This window comes from Mustelus asterias, chromosome 2, assembly GCF_964213995.1.
Source record: "Mustelus asterias chromosome 2, sMusAst1.hap1.1, whole genome shotgun sequence".
Taxonomy (NCBI): domain Eukaryota; kingdom Metazoa; phylum Chordata; class Chondrichthyes; order Carcharhiniformes; family Triakidae; genus Mustelus; species Mustelus asterias.
Window position 1 is genome coordinate 69,826,645 of NC_135802.1, and position 15,355 is coordinate 69,841,999.

General features: G+C 39.6%; 1 protein-coding gene across 6 annotated transcripts in view; it reads left to right on the plus strand.

The window, feature by feature from the left end:
* Positions 1-15,355, plus strand: part of grb10b (growth factor receptor-bound protein 10b) — a 170,409-nt gene that overhangs the window by 44,677 nt on the left and 110,377 nt on the right. For 4 of the 6 annotated variants that reach the window (XM_078236849.1, XM_078236839.1, XM_078236829.1 and 1 more), the window contains exon 2: positions 7,930-8,066. The exons of the other annotated variants lie outside the window; for them this stretch is intronic. In XM_078236849.1, the coding sequence (XP_078092975.1) occupies positions 8,016-8,066 (51 nt within the window). In that variant the 5' untranslated portion in view covers positions 7,930-8,015. The remainder of the gene's footprint in view (positions 1-7,929; positions 8,067-15,355) is intronic. 6 annotated transcript variants of the gene reach the window in all.

Sequence of the window (15,355 nt, forward strand, 5' to 3'; positions counted from 1 at the left end):
CTAGAAATGGAACATGTAATGAGTGTCATAAAAACAGATGATGTTTTTTGGGTCTTAAATGACCCTTCTACAGAACTGAAGAAAGGTAAAAATATAAAGAATTATATATTTGGAAATGGAGCAGAGGAGGTGATGCAGAATAGGGATAGGTCGGGGCAAAGGAGAGATTGACAAATTTGTCATGGAAATAAGACATGATAAAAACAGAAAATGCTGGTAAATCTCAGCTCTGATGAAGGGTCATCCAAACTCGAAACATTGGCTCTATTCTCTCCACAGATGCTGTCAGACCCGCTGAGATTTTCCAGTTTCTGTTTTTGCCTCAGATTCCAGCACCTGCAGTATTTTGCCTTTATTAGACTGTAATTAGCGTTGTTGTAAAAACAGTTAATTTTATCCATGCTGGTATTTATGAAACATCTTGAGTTTTGTTCTATCACTTGCCAATTTTTTCTTGTCCTCTCTTTTGCATTCCTAATTTCCTTTTTATTTTATTATTCGTCTACCTTCTGGGCTTGCTAGAGTATTGTGCTCTCAGTATTGGACTTTGCATTTTTCTGTTTATCTAACTGGCCATGGATATTCAGGAAACTCTCCTTTGGAAGTTCCACCCTTTTTCTTTATGACAATATCTCCCTCTCATGCCTCCCACTGTTCAGGCATTTACCTTCAAACAGAAGTTTCCATGGACTTTCGTCGAACCATATTTGGCTTAGTAAAATTGGCTTTCCCCCTGTGAAACGTTTAACCTTGGTTTATCTTTATCGTTTTCCTTTATCATCTTCCATAGCTATGTTAAATCTAATGATTATGATCACTACCATTGAAATGTTCTCTCACTGATACCCCTTATTTTTTTAAAGTTAAGTCCAGAACTGTTCCTTCTCTGACCAAAAAGGTTTTCCTAAATCAGGAATGTCAAACTCAAATGATCTAAAGGCCAAATTTCTTATGGAAATAGTGGCAAGTCGGACCAATACTGTTTAACAAAAGAAATATCCTTAAACATGTATGACATGAGACACATATTCCAGTTATAAGAACATTAATAAGCTGAGTGTGCATTACAATAGCTATCGAATAGCAAATGGTCTGGAATGCGCTGCCTGGTAGTGATGAGTTGCCTCACATCCTTTTAAAAAGTACCTGGATGAGCACTTGGCACGTCATAACATTCAAGGCTACAGGCCAAGTTCTGGTAGATGGGATTAGGTGGGAGTTCAGGTGTTTTTCGCACATCGGTGCAGATTCAATGGGCCGAAGGGCTTCTACTGCCCTGTATGGTTCTATGAAATAAAACTAAAATATTTAATTATCAAAGAAAGAATAAATGACAAATGTAACAAATTAACAATTAAGTTGATCTCTGCGCCAGGCATTTAACTTTGTTTTTCCATCACCAATTTGTTCCATTGGTTGATTGGAAGCTACTTTAGGAATAGTGTTTAAATGCTTGTCAAATTAGAAAACAGTTTTGATTTGTTACTATTCATTAATGAAAAAAATTGCTTGCATATATTTGTGCCAAAAATTGGTGGTATTTTTGAGGCAGACAATTTCATTTGAATATACTTTTCCCCCAAATAGCCATACAATTCCTGGATTTTCACTGTTGCAAACTTCTCCTTCAGTTTTCTGTCACACTGAATGCCGGTGAGTTCCCTTTGTAGTTCAGTTCAGGAGAGGGCTGATTGGAAACCAAAAGGATAATAGTGGATGTCGATGATGTGGCATGGTTTTTAATGAATACTTTGCATCTGTCTTTGCAAAACTAGGGAACAGTACAGAAATTATAGTTAAGGATGAATGTGAAATGTTGAATTGGACAACTTTAATGAGCAAGGAAGTATTAAGGTGTTTAGCATCTCAAAGTAGATAATTTGCCAGCTTGAATGAAATGGATCACAGGCTCTTAAGAGAAGCAAGAGGGAAAAATAGCAGAGGTTCTGACCATCATTTCCAATCCTTTCCTGTTACAGTCATGGTGCAGAGGACTGTTAATATTGTCCCATGGTTTACAAAAGGCAGAAGGGATAAAGGCCAGTCGGCTTAAACTCAAACAAAAATTGTAAAAGTTCTGAGTGATAATATAAATGATTTAGAAAGACACTGATTGTTCAGGATCAACATGGATTTAAGAGAAGATTATATCTGACTTGATTTGAACCGTTTGAGGTTCTAACAAGGAGGGCAGATGATTTAGTATGGTTTGTAAGGGTTCCAAATGACAGGTCAAAAAAACTCAGAATTCAAGGGAAAAGAAAAGTTGGAACCAATTTTGGCACAGTGGCAAGAAGCGCAGGTTGTTTTAGTGACTGGAAGATTTTTCCAGTGGGATTTTGCAGGGATCAGTATTTGGTCCCTTGTTTCTCATGGGTATTTATTGATTTTAAAGTAGGAGTCATAATTAAAAAGTATATAACTCTCTCAAAATTGGCCATGTTGTTTATTGCATGCAAGAAGGCTTTAGACTTCAGGAAGATATTGATGGTCAGGTGGCAAATGGAGATCCATCTGGAAAAGTTTGACTTTATGGATTTGGAGAGGAAATACCACACAGAATTCAATAACAAATGGTAGGATTCTGAGAAATGTTGAAGAACATGCCCATCGATCACTGAAGGCAGCAGGACAGTGTGTAGGTGAAGGTGCTGAGATTGCATATGGGATACTTCTCTTTATTATTGTTCTAGGATATAAGAGTAGGGAGATTCTGCTAGAACTGTGTAAAAGTACAAGTTAGACAGCGAGAGTCCTGTATGCAGTTCTGGTTGTTACATTATAGGGAGAATGTGATCACTTGAGAGGCACTTCACTTTTTTTTCATCCATTGTAAACCTGACCCAAATGATTTGTTAGAAGCTACTAACCCTCAACGCACTGAACTTATTTTGGCCCCAAATACCGTCCCCATGTACGAGTTGATTTGAACAACTTCATCTACAACGCCAATGAGATGGATTACTGCTCCAAGAATCCTTCAAATGTTAACATGGGGCCCCTCATTCAGGCAGTATAATATTTGGGTTGCATCTTGGCTATGGTCCAGTCCCTAGCCACGATCTGAAGCAAGTAAGGTTGCTTTTACTAGCCTTACTGTTGCAACAAGTTGTCAAGATTGTGCCTTAAGAAAATTTTTACTTCAAGTTGGCACCTGCCTTTCAAATACAGACAAAATATCAGTTTTCCATTTAAGATGGACTTCAGATTTTCTGAAGGAGCTATGGTTTCAGGAAGTACAAAAGATGTACTGGTGCTCTTTCTCCACCCACTCCCTCCCCACCCCCCTCTCCCCTTCCCCTCCCCCCTTCCCCTCCAGTAAGTCCCTAAGAAAGGATTGCAAGGCAATTGCCTGGGAAGTTCAAACTTCCATTGTGCAATTGGCCACCGCTAAATCCTGTCCACTTATCTTCCCCTGACTTCTCAAAATGGACCTTTAAACGTATAAAATTTACAGCATCTCATGCCAAAAAAGGGACCGTGGGTTCCTTATCTCCGACTCAGCTGCCCTCAACACACAGCCCCGGAAACCCACTGCACTACGCTGTTCTCACTGGTCTGACTTGGAAGATGGGGTGATTAGGGAACAGATTCATTTCCAGGTAAATAAGAAGGATCAGAGTGGCAATCCGACATTACCAGTCCACAAAAGGTATGGGCTATATGCCTAAATGTAGATCACAGCTGTAGCTAAAATCTAGATTTGCTTGTGTAATTAGTACTCTAAACTGGCAAAGCTGCTCAAAGTATTGCTTGATCAGAGTTTCTAGATATCTGCCTATTATGGACCTGCATTATTTTGCTTTGTTGGGGTAAAGTTCCTGTTCGTGTGAGTTTTTTTGGCACAGTTTGCCTGAAATTGTTGCAATCCACCCAAAAGATCATGATGTTTCAAGTGTAAATTGCAATTGGCGCAAATTGAGTTTCTGTTGCCTTTTGCACCAGTTTTTAAAAATCATTGTGGTAGAAGCTGGCTTTGCCCACACAACTTGCCATGCCCTTTGGATGAATTAATTGTAGGAGTTTCTGCTCATTGCGCTTATTTGGAGATCTAAAAGGAGATTCTAAAATTTAAGAAAGAACATTTTTTTGCATCTTTTTAAAACCTTTTGAATAAATTTTTAAAAGGTATGTTGGAACTGACTATCTGGTCCTAATATAACTAATGATTCTCTTTATTGAGTTAATTTCTCTATTTAAAACTGTTACTCAGATGGTGGATTGATCCTTAATGAAATGTTATATTTTTTGTTGAACAGATTTGTTCAATGTTAATCAAACTCCAATATTTTGAGGAGTTGGTTCATCTAGTTTGACAGATTTTGCACTTGTCCATGTAAATAAATGAGTGGAAACTGAAGAAAAATTTAACTTCCTAAAATTAACACGTGTCATGATTGCATCCAACGGAGAAACATCAATCCATTGCCTTTTTCTGAAAAAGGAGAGCTCCATTTTATCCTTGTATTTATGTTCAAACAAGGTAAACAGAGTAGCTATTTTTTAGGTAACCAGTAAAGCAAGCCTGGAAAGATATTTTTTTCCCTACAGTTATCATTCCTGGCTGAGATAGATGCAACGTGTCACCAGGATCCTCATCAAATAAGACACAAGTTGCCTTTGAGGATGATAGTTATTAAGATTTCCAAAGATGTGCGGGCTAGGTTGATTGGCCATTCTAAATTGCCCCTTAGTGTCCCGGGATGCATAGGTTAGAGGGGTTAGTAGGTGGATATGTGGATAGGGCCTGGGTGGGATTGTGGTTGGTGCAGACTCGATGGGCCAAATGGCCTCTTTCTGCACTGTAGGATTCTATGATTTGGCTTCCCTCCCAGAGTGACCCATCAAGATTTCAGAACTAAATTTCCAGTTCTGAGTGACTTCCAAATTGCAATGCTGGGGCAGGAGAAAACTCCTGCCAGGTTGGAGGCAATGGATTGGATGCAGTAGCATGAGGCTGGGTTATGATCTTCTCCAGTTCAAGGACAAGAAACAGAAGAAAGATATACCAAGAGTGAAATTTTGTACTTCAATAGACATGTTTATCACCAAATATTCATTTGAAAACTTTACAAATTGACAGCCTCCAAATTTCAAGGCTATGTAGTAAATGGAAAAAATAATCTGAAGCACCTTGTTTTTGTTTAACTTACATGTGCAAAAGACATTGCACTACTTTTCTGCAAAATAGTGTGATTGGTCTCTGAAAACAGACCCTTTAAGTGCAAAATAAAAGAGCTTATTCTCCTCGGAACATAAATATGAACAGATGTGGACAATTCAGTCCAATGCCTCCGCACTACTCAGTAAGATCATCATTGATCTTTGACCTTGATTCCACTAGCTGCCTGCTACCCAAATTCACAAGTGCAAACATCTATTGATCTTAGCCTCGTAGTATACTCAAAGACTGTGTCCACAGCTCTAATGGCCAGAGAATGACAAAGGTTCTTTGAGTAAAATAAAATCTCCTAATCTCAATCCTAAATGGCTGACCCCTTTACCCTGAAACAATGCCTCGAGTTCTAGATTTGCCAGCCAGTGGAATCCACTTTGCAACATGTAATTCCCCCTTGAAATTTCTCAATGTTTTAACCTCAACTATTTTCTGTGGTAGTGAATTTGACAGATTCACCACTCTGGGTGAGGAAATTGCTCCTCAATGCTGTCCTAAAATTATCTTCAAACTGTGACCCCTAGTTCTGGACTCCCCCACTATCGGGGACATTCTGAATCTACCCTGTCTAATCCTGTTAGAATTTTATAAGTTTCTATGAAATCCCTCCGTCACTCTTCGAAACTCCAATGAACATAATCCTAACCAACTTGGTCTCTACTCACATGATAGCAGCCTGGTAAACGTTTGTTGCACTCCCTCTATAGCAAGAACATCCTTCCTTAGATAAGGACACCAAAACTGCATGAAATACTCCAAGTGTGGCCTTATCAATGCCCTATACAATTGCAGTAAATCATCCCAATTCCTAAAAATCAAATCCTCTTGCTAAGAAGGCCAACATGTCATTTGCCGCCTTTACTGCTTGATCTACCTGCACACTTACTTTCAGCGACTGATGCATGAAGATGCCAAGGTCTCGCTGAGTAAGCACCTTTCTCAATTTACACCCATTCATATAATAAGCTTTCGACTTGTGCTATTGAAATGGATAACCTCATATCTGTCCACATATCACTGCATCTGCCATGCATATGTTCACTCACTTAGCCTGACCAAATCACACTGCAGCATCTCTACATCTTCCTCACAGCTCACCCTCCCATCCAACTTTGAATCATCTGCAAATTTGAACAAAATACATTTAGTTCCCTTGTCCAAATCATTTAATATATAATGTGAACAGTAGCGGTTCTAGCACAGATCCCTGTGGTACCCCATTGGCCACACTGTCTGCCAATCAGAAAAAGGCACATTTATTCCAACTCTTGCTTCTTGTCTGCTAACCAACTTTCTATGGTTTGTAGGGTTGGGGAAATTAGAGATAGAGAGGGGCAAAAGCATGGAGGGATTTGAAAACAAGGATGAAAGTTTTAAAATCCGAGTTGCTGGTTGACCAAGAGCCAATAAAGATCAGAAGGCACTGAGTGATAGGGGAATGGATTTTCTGGAGTTCAGACATCGGCAGCAACATTTTGGGTGACTTCAGGGTATTGGTGGGACCATTGCTAGAGTACAGGATACAGTTTTCATCTCCTTAAGAAAGGACATTATTGCATTAGAAACAGTTCATAAAAGGTTATTCAGCTGATTCTTGGAATGAGGGGATTATCCTCTGAGGAACGATTGGACAAGTTGTGCCAATATCCATTGGAGTTTAGAAGAATGAGAGGCAAACTTATTGAAACATACAAAATCCTGAGGATCTTGACAAGGTGGATGCCCTTGTTTGAAAATAAGGGGAGTTTCGTTTAAAACCAAGATGAGGATAATTTTTTCTCTTGAGGATCTTGAGAGAATGTGGGAGGCATGGCATTGAATACTTTAAAGACTAAATTAGATTGATTTATGATTGACATGGAAGCCAAAGGATCAAGAGAGAAACGGGAACTAAGTGTAGTTGACGTTACAGTCGAATCTTGTTGAATGGCGGAGCAGGCATGAGGGGCAGAATGGTTGACTCTTAATTTACATGTTTGTCGGTCAGACCATTTCAGAAATGACATTTTTATAAGTTGTGCAGAGCCCCAGTCGGGTGTAATCTGGGTGTGGGTTGTACTTTGTGGGTGGGGTGATTGTTGGATCAGAGAGGTGGTCAGAGTCGAGAGGATATCTCTGACTTTGAATTGAAGTTTTGGAGTGTTCCAGATATAGGGTAATAGGTCAACAGTTGAAACTTCACGGGCAATCCCTGTGTGGATAGGGACTTCTGAGGGGTTCCTCACAGGGTAACTCCAGAGTACAGCCCTTGAAAGTGTAGAAGATTTTGGTCACTAGGTCAAGGAGCAAGGATACCAATTAGAGCCCTGAATAGTATCTAGATTATTGCAGCTACATCCATCCATCTTAGTTTTCCATTATAATCCTGATTTGGGCCTTCAATTTTTAGATTTTGAGGGAGTCACTAATTGCTGAGGACCAAGTTCCTGCCCTGCTTTTGGAATGATTCCGTTGATGTGTTTGAGGTCCTTATGATTGATGTACTTTACATTGAATTCAAGAGTTGCATAAACATTCATATGTCTCAATTAGGATGCCTGCTGAGTGTCAGCATGAAATAATTTCCCTGATTTGTAAGAGTAGCTGTTCCTTGAACAAAAATTTCAACACTTTCATCCTGATCATATTGTATTCAGCACAGATAAGGAGATGGTGTCCTTTGAACCAGCTGCATGGTCAGAGGTTACCTATCCTTGTCGTCAATTAGTACAGTAAAGAATTTGGAATTCACTCAGTGTTGTCTGTTTCTGCAGCTGAAATTGCCGGATTATTCTCAATAGAGCTTTAAGACGTGGATGCCATTTATGTGGAATATTCTTAGTTGAAGAGAAAAATCAACATGGCTTTGGCCGGCTGCCCAGACTCTTTTCTACACCATCCCTACTATCAGGTTGGGCAATTATTATTATATTTGTCATTTTAACTAATGAATGTATATATAATAATTATACACAGTGGCTAGCTAATCTTAGGTCTGTTAATTCTTAGTCATCACCAAAGCAGATTAGAAGGAAAGCAGAGCTCCTGTGCTTGAAATATCACTGAAGCTTTGATTTCAAGAGAAGCTCTGCAATTTTCTCAATAACTTAAAGCACTTGAATTCAAAATTTATCCTGATCATTCCTTAGTTGAGTTAACTTGAGTGAAACTGTTTTGAAAGTATGCTGCCCAACCTGCTATATAGTATTTCAGTATAGCTCTAAGATTTGAACCAGAAAATAGAAGTATAGGGAAACATGTCGACAATCGTGGTCACAACATAATTGAGAAGGATATAGTTTACAATAATAAATTGGAAAAAAGTTGAAAAATAAACTGGAAAATAGGAACAAATAGACATAAGAACAACAGGTGGAAAACATCTAAAATAATGGTAGCATCTTGGAGGGAGGGATCCGAAGAAGCAAGAACAAACTAGCCAGTTAAGGCACACCAAGAATGAATAAAGAAATACAGTAAAATTGAAACCAAAGGAAAATGCATACACCAAATCCATAGACAATGATGGTAAGAATATAAAAATTTTCAGAGGACAAATAAACAATTCGGAAAGTGAACAGAAGCAATTAAATTATCACAATTATAAAAAATGTATTGCATGGACACAGCAATGAAAATCAAGACAGGGTTGAGATCACAAATATGCTAGCTCAATTAATTTGAGGTCTGATATGAATAGATTTTTCTAACCAAAAGTTTTGAAGAGATGTGGCGGCAAGGCAGGTAATTGGAATTAAGATACAAACATATGATTGCTAACCTTGCCGGTAAAGGAACAATGACAGAAATATTAACTTACTAAGGTGGAATAATTATTTCATAGGAGATTAACATGGTGGATGTGGATAGAAGATATAAAGATAATTAAGATAGACAGCAAGACGATAATTGATTCATAAATTGTATCTGAAGCAAATAATACTCTAGATCCAGATGGATTGCATCCTTGTGTGTTAAAAGAAGTTTGGATGGAGAGTGAATGTGGTCCTTGCACATGAAAGGGAAATGGACTAAGTCTAGGGAAATATAGACCAATTAGTTTAATGTTGGTGGTAGGAAAGATGATTAAATTCCCCAAAGATGTAATAGAAGAACATCTAAAAACTGAAAATAACCATCAACACTGATTTGAAAAGGGAAGTGGTGTCCAGGGCAAGTGGACATGATCTTAAAATCACCAGTCTATTCAGGAGAGAGGTTAGGAAACACTACTTCACATGGTGATAGAAGTGTGAAACAGTTTCGCAAAAAGCAGAAGATGCTAGCTCAATTAATTTGAGATCTGGTATGAACAGATTTTTCTAGCCAAAGGTTTTTAAGAGATATGGAGCCAGTGGAGGTGCAGAAAAAGACCTTGAGGAGCTGCATGGACTACTCATGTTCCAAAATATCTGTAAATTAATCTCTGGAGGTATATATTTAATTTTTACAGTGTTGAATACATAGTGTACAGTGGAATGCACCCAAAATGCATTTCATATCTGATCTGAAGGATTAGGTTTCCAGGATGCTTGTTAATTAAGTCATGGTTGCTGATCTATTTTCTTTTATTTATATATGTGCAAATTTAAGTTGTATTCAGTGCTAAAATTAAAACTGAACAAACAAACTAAATGTCAGTTAATACCTTGTTGTTGTGGCAAAATATCAAGGAAAGAACCTTCAATTTACTGTATCATTACAAAACATTCTGGTGTTAATTTTATAATTTTGAGGGAAACCTTTGAAACAAGAGTGCCCTCTGGTGTACTGATTGTTGTCATTGTAAAATTTAAATCACTAACTTTTTACATTACTGTGTTATTTTGAAATTCAACTTTTGTCAAAGTTTTAATGTGCACTAGTCGCCCAGGACTATAAGAAAAAATATTCACTTTTCCTGAGTTATATTCACCAAATCAGAGTCTCTCTTCAAACATTATTAGCAATTATTGAGCATACATTTCCATGAAAAAACAGAAGATTGGATTATTCAATCTTGCTCCACTTGGAGAAAGGTCGTGCAATTACTGAGATTATCTTCAACAAGGTTGCCAAAAAAAATCAAAATGTCACTGCTTGCATGGAACTTTTCCAAACCCTTGCTATGAGAGGTTCGGGTATAAGGGAAGTTACATTCCCATAAGGGAGAAAGGTAGAGTAAGCAAAGGTAGAGCAAGCAAAGCCAGAGTTTCCTAATTTACAAAAGAGTAAAATGAAACAGAAAAAGCTGCATATGCATATGACACATGTCATGGTAATGCATGTGAGAAGCATGCTGATTCTAGCAAGGTTAGAGGGTAAGTGATAAAGGAAATAAGGATAGCAAAGGGAGAATATGGGAAGCAACTGACTACCAGCGCAAAAGGGAATCCAAAAGTCTCCTACAGGTATATAAATAGTAAAATCATAGTAAGAGAAGTTGAGCTGATCAGAAACTGAGAAGAGGATCGACAGCTGGAGGCAGAAGGCATGGCTGAGTACTTCAAATGAGTACTTTGTATCTTTCTTTATCAAGGAAGAAGATGCTGCCAATGTCATAGTGAAGGAGGAAGTAGTTGAGATCCTGGATGGGCTAAAAATTGACTGGCTGCATTTAAAGTTGATAAGTCATCAGGAAAAGATGGGATGCATCCTAGGCTGCTAGAGGAATAAAGGTAGCAATTGCAGAGGCCACAACCTTCCAATTGTTCTTGGATATGAGTGGTACCAGAAGACTGGAGAACTTCGAATGGTACTCACTTGTTCAAAAATGTGTGCAAGGATAAAGCAAGCAAATGACAAGTTTAACCTTTGGTGGGAAACGATAATTGGTTGGAATCAATAATTTGAGATGAAATTAACAGTCACTTGGACAAGTGTGAATGAATTAAGGCAAACCACAGATTTGTTAGAAGGCAAATCATTTTTAACTTGATTAAGATTTTGATTAGGCAACATTAGGGGTTGATGAGGGTAATGTGGTGCTTTGAATATGGACTTCTAAAAGGTAAATAAAAGGTTTGGCAACAATTTTGAAGCCGTTAGAGTTAAAGGGATAAAGGTGGCATATATACAAAAGTGTCTAAGTGATGGGAAGCACTGGTAGGTAGGTTTGTCTTTTGCAATGTGTATAGGAGTTGGTCCGATCACTGCTTCTTTTGATGTATATTTATTGTGCTGACCTGTGTGCAGGACACTATTACAGAATTTTCAGATGATGCAAAACTTGAATGTATTGTGTGCTGTGGAGAGGATACTGATAGAGTTCAAGAGGGCATGAACAGGCTGGTGGATTGGGCAGACATGACAGAGGAAATGTAATGTAGAGAAGTGTGGAACAATGAGCTTTGATAGGATAAATCAGGAGAAGCAATATTAAGTCAATGGTACAGTTTTGAAGGGAGTGCAGGAGCATAGAAATCTATGGACAAATGTGCATAAAATCTTTGAGTGGCAGAGCAGTTTGTGAAAGTGGTTTAAAAGGCAAACTGTATCCAGAGTTTATAAATAGAAACATAAGGTATGAAATCGGGGATATTGTGATGCACAGGGCATTGTGAAACTGTTTACAGGTTTAGTCAAGGAGGTATATGCGTGCATTGGAAGCAGTTCAGAGAAGGGTCTATCAACTGATTTCTGGGATGAAGGGATAGTCTTTTGAGGAAAAGTTGGGTTGAAACTCATTGGAGTTTAGAAGAATGTGAAGGGTAATACTGAAACACGAGATTGAGAGGGTTTGGCAGGGTAGATAAAGATGTTTCCTCTGAGAGGAACTCTCGAGTTAGGGGGCACAGCTTCAGGGTGAGTCACCTCCCATTTAAGATAGAAATTAGAGGAATATTTTCTGGGAGTCATTAGTCTTTGAAATACTCTTTCCGATAAAGCTTTGGAAACTGGGTCATTGAATATGATCAATGCTAACTTAAATGGATTCTGATTAAAAAGAGAATTGAGGCTTGGAAGTGTAGTCAAGGTGACAATCAGATTAACTGTAGCCTTATTGAATGCCACAGCAAGCTCAATGGACCAACTCCCTCGCATTTATTGCCCCCCTAAGTTAATTTGAGTTTGTTTATTTGATTGGTATCAAAAGAAATACCGAATCACTTGAGAAGGTGGTGGCAAGCTATCTTTTTGCACTGCTGCAGTCCATGTATTACACCTACTGTGCTGTTAGAAAGGGATTTCGAGGATTTTGATCCAGCGACGGGAAGGAATGGCAATATAGTACCATCAGTAACAGTTTTAACAACACCAGGTTAAAGTCCAACAGGTTTATTTGGTAGCAAATACCATTAGCTTTCGGAGCGCTGCTCCTTCGTCAGATGGAGTGGAAATCTGCTCTCAAACAGGGCACAGAAACACAAGATCAAGTTACAGAATACTGATTAGAATGCAAATCTCTACAGCCAACCAGGTCTTAAAGATACAGACAATGTGAGTGGAGGGAGCATTAAGCACAGGTTAAAGAGATGTGTATTGTCTCAAAGGCGTTTTCCAAGGCGGCCTTCACGACACACGACAGCGCACACCTGAGGACGGCCTAAACCGGGATGTTGGCTTTATGTCACACTATCAGTAACCCCCACAGCTTGCCTCCTGGACTTGCTGGCTGTCCTGTCTGGAGACAATACACATCTCTTTAACCTGTGCTTAATGCTCCCTCCACTCACATTGTCTGTATCTTTAAGACCTGGTTGGCTGTAGAGATTTGCATTCTAATCAGTATTCTGTAACTTGATTTTGTGTCTCTGTGCCCTGTTTGAGAGCAGATTTCCACTCCATCTGACGAAGGAGCAGTGCTCCGAAAGCTAATGGTATTTGCTACCAAATAAACCTGTTGGACTTTAACCTGGTGTTGTTAAAACTCTTACTGTGTTTACCCCAGTCCAACGCCGGCGTCTCCACAATATAGTACCATGTCAGGATGGTCTGTGTCTTGGAGAGGAACTTGCAGGTGGTGGCATTTCCATGCATTTGCTGCCCCTGTCCTTCTACATGGAAGAGGTTTGAGTTTGGAAAGTGTTGGCAAGGTATTGATGAGTTGCTGCAGTGCATTTTATAGATCGTACGCACTGCTGCCACTGTGCTTTCGTGGTCTAGGAAGTGAATGATGAGGGTGGTGGATGGGGTGCCGATCAAGTGGGCTGCTTTGTCCTGGATGGTGTTCAGCTTCAGAAGTATTGTTGGAACTGCACTCACCCAGGCAAGTGGAGAGTATTACATCTCCTTCCTGACTTCTGCCTTGTCGAGGGTGGACAGTTTTTGGGGAGTCGGGGAATGTTGCTTGCCACGTAATTCCGAGTTTCTGATCAGTTCTTGTAGCCACGGTATTTACACATACAGAGAACACAATTACAGAACCTGTCAAATTAGCATGCCATTAATTCTCTGGCAATTCTCTAGCATATTCTGTGAACTCTGTTAATATTGTAGTTCTTTATTAAAAGGCATTCTGGGCGTTGCAGGCATGCCTTCTAACTGAGTTTCTTGAACGGAGATTCAGGACTCCATAAAAACTATGATAATATAAGAAATGAGAGCAGGAGTAGACAATATGGCTCCACGAGCCTGTTCCATCATTCAGTGCTACCATGGCTGATCATCTTCACTTTCCCTCATGCGCCATTGAAAACACACTGACCCAGACTTCCTGTCAGTGAAGGGACAAGTGTGCCTGCTGCTGTCTGTGATTGTAACTGCCCACTTACTATTTTACGTCTGAGCCTTTGCATCTTCCAGATCTGGTGATAAGTCGAGTCGAGAAGTCAAGTGGCAAACATAATTCCCGCAAAGCCCTATCCCTTTTGTTTAAAAGTGGTGGCTAATGAGGTAGCAGATGTGGTGATAATTTTCCAACACTTGAAAGTAGCAAATATAACCCCTCTATTTGAGGGAGGGAGACAGGAAACTATAGGCTAGTTAGTCTGTGGGGGAGGTGTTAGAATTGATCATTGAGGTTACAGTTGGGCACTTGGAGAAACTCAAGGTAACCAGTAAGAATCAGGAAACTCATGTTATTGGAGTTCTGGAGTAACGTGCTGTGGCTAAAAGGGAGCCTGAAAACGGGCTGTACTGAGAATTCCAGAAAGCATTTGATAAGGTGTCACACCAAATATTTTTGTGGAAAATATAAGCTCATCCTGTAGGGCGGTAACATATTGGCATTGATAGAAGATTGACTGGCTGTCAGAGTATGCATAAATGAGTCTTTTTTTCTGATTGGCAGGATATGACACTTGGAGTCCCATAGGGCCTGTACTGCGGCCTCAACGTTTTACTATTTGTATCAATGACTTAGATGAGGGGAATGAAGGCATGGTACCGAAGTTTGCAGATGACACATTGATAGAGAGGAATGTATGTTGTGAAGTGCACGTGAGGTTGCAGACAGAGATAGATAGGTTGAGTGAATGGGCAACCTGGCAGATGGAGTACAATGTGAGAAAAAAGTGAAGTTGTTCATTTTGACAGGAAGAATAAAGCAGAGTATTACATAAGCAGAGAACAGCTGCAGGATTCTGGATCTAGAACAAAGAAAATGACAGCACAGGAACAGACCCTTCGGCCCTCGAAGCTTGCACCGTCTGAACTAAAGCCCCCTACCCTTCCGGGGACCATATCTCTCTCTTCCCTTCCTATTCATATATTTGTCAAGACACCCCTTAAAAGTCATTATCGTATCTGCTTCCACTACCTCCCCCGGCAGCGTGTTCCAGGCATCCACCACCCTCTGTGTAAGACAGTTTGCCTTGTACATCTCCTTTAAACCTTGCCCCTCGTACCTTAAACTTGTGCCCCCTAGTAATTGACTCTTCCACCCTGGGGAAAAGCTTCTGACTATCCACTATGTCCATGCCCCTCATAATCATGTAGACTTCTATCAGGTTGTCCCTCGACCTCCATCGTTCCAGTGAGAACAAACCAAGTTTCTCCAACGTCTCATAACTAGTGCCCTCCATATCAGGCAACATCCTGGTAAATCTTTTCTGTACTCTTTCCAAAACCTCCACATCCTTCTGGTAGTGTGGTGACCAGAATTGAACACTGTTCCAAGTGTGGCCTAACTAAGGTTCTATAAAGCTGCAACATGACTTGCCAATTTTTAAACTCAATGCCTGGCCAGTGAAGGCAAGCATTCCGTATACCTCCTTGACTACCTTCTCCACCTACATTGCCACTTTCAGTGACCTGTGTACTTGTACACCCAGATCCTTC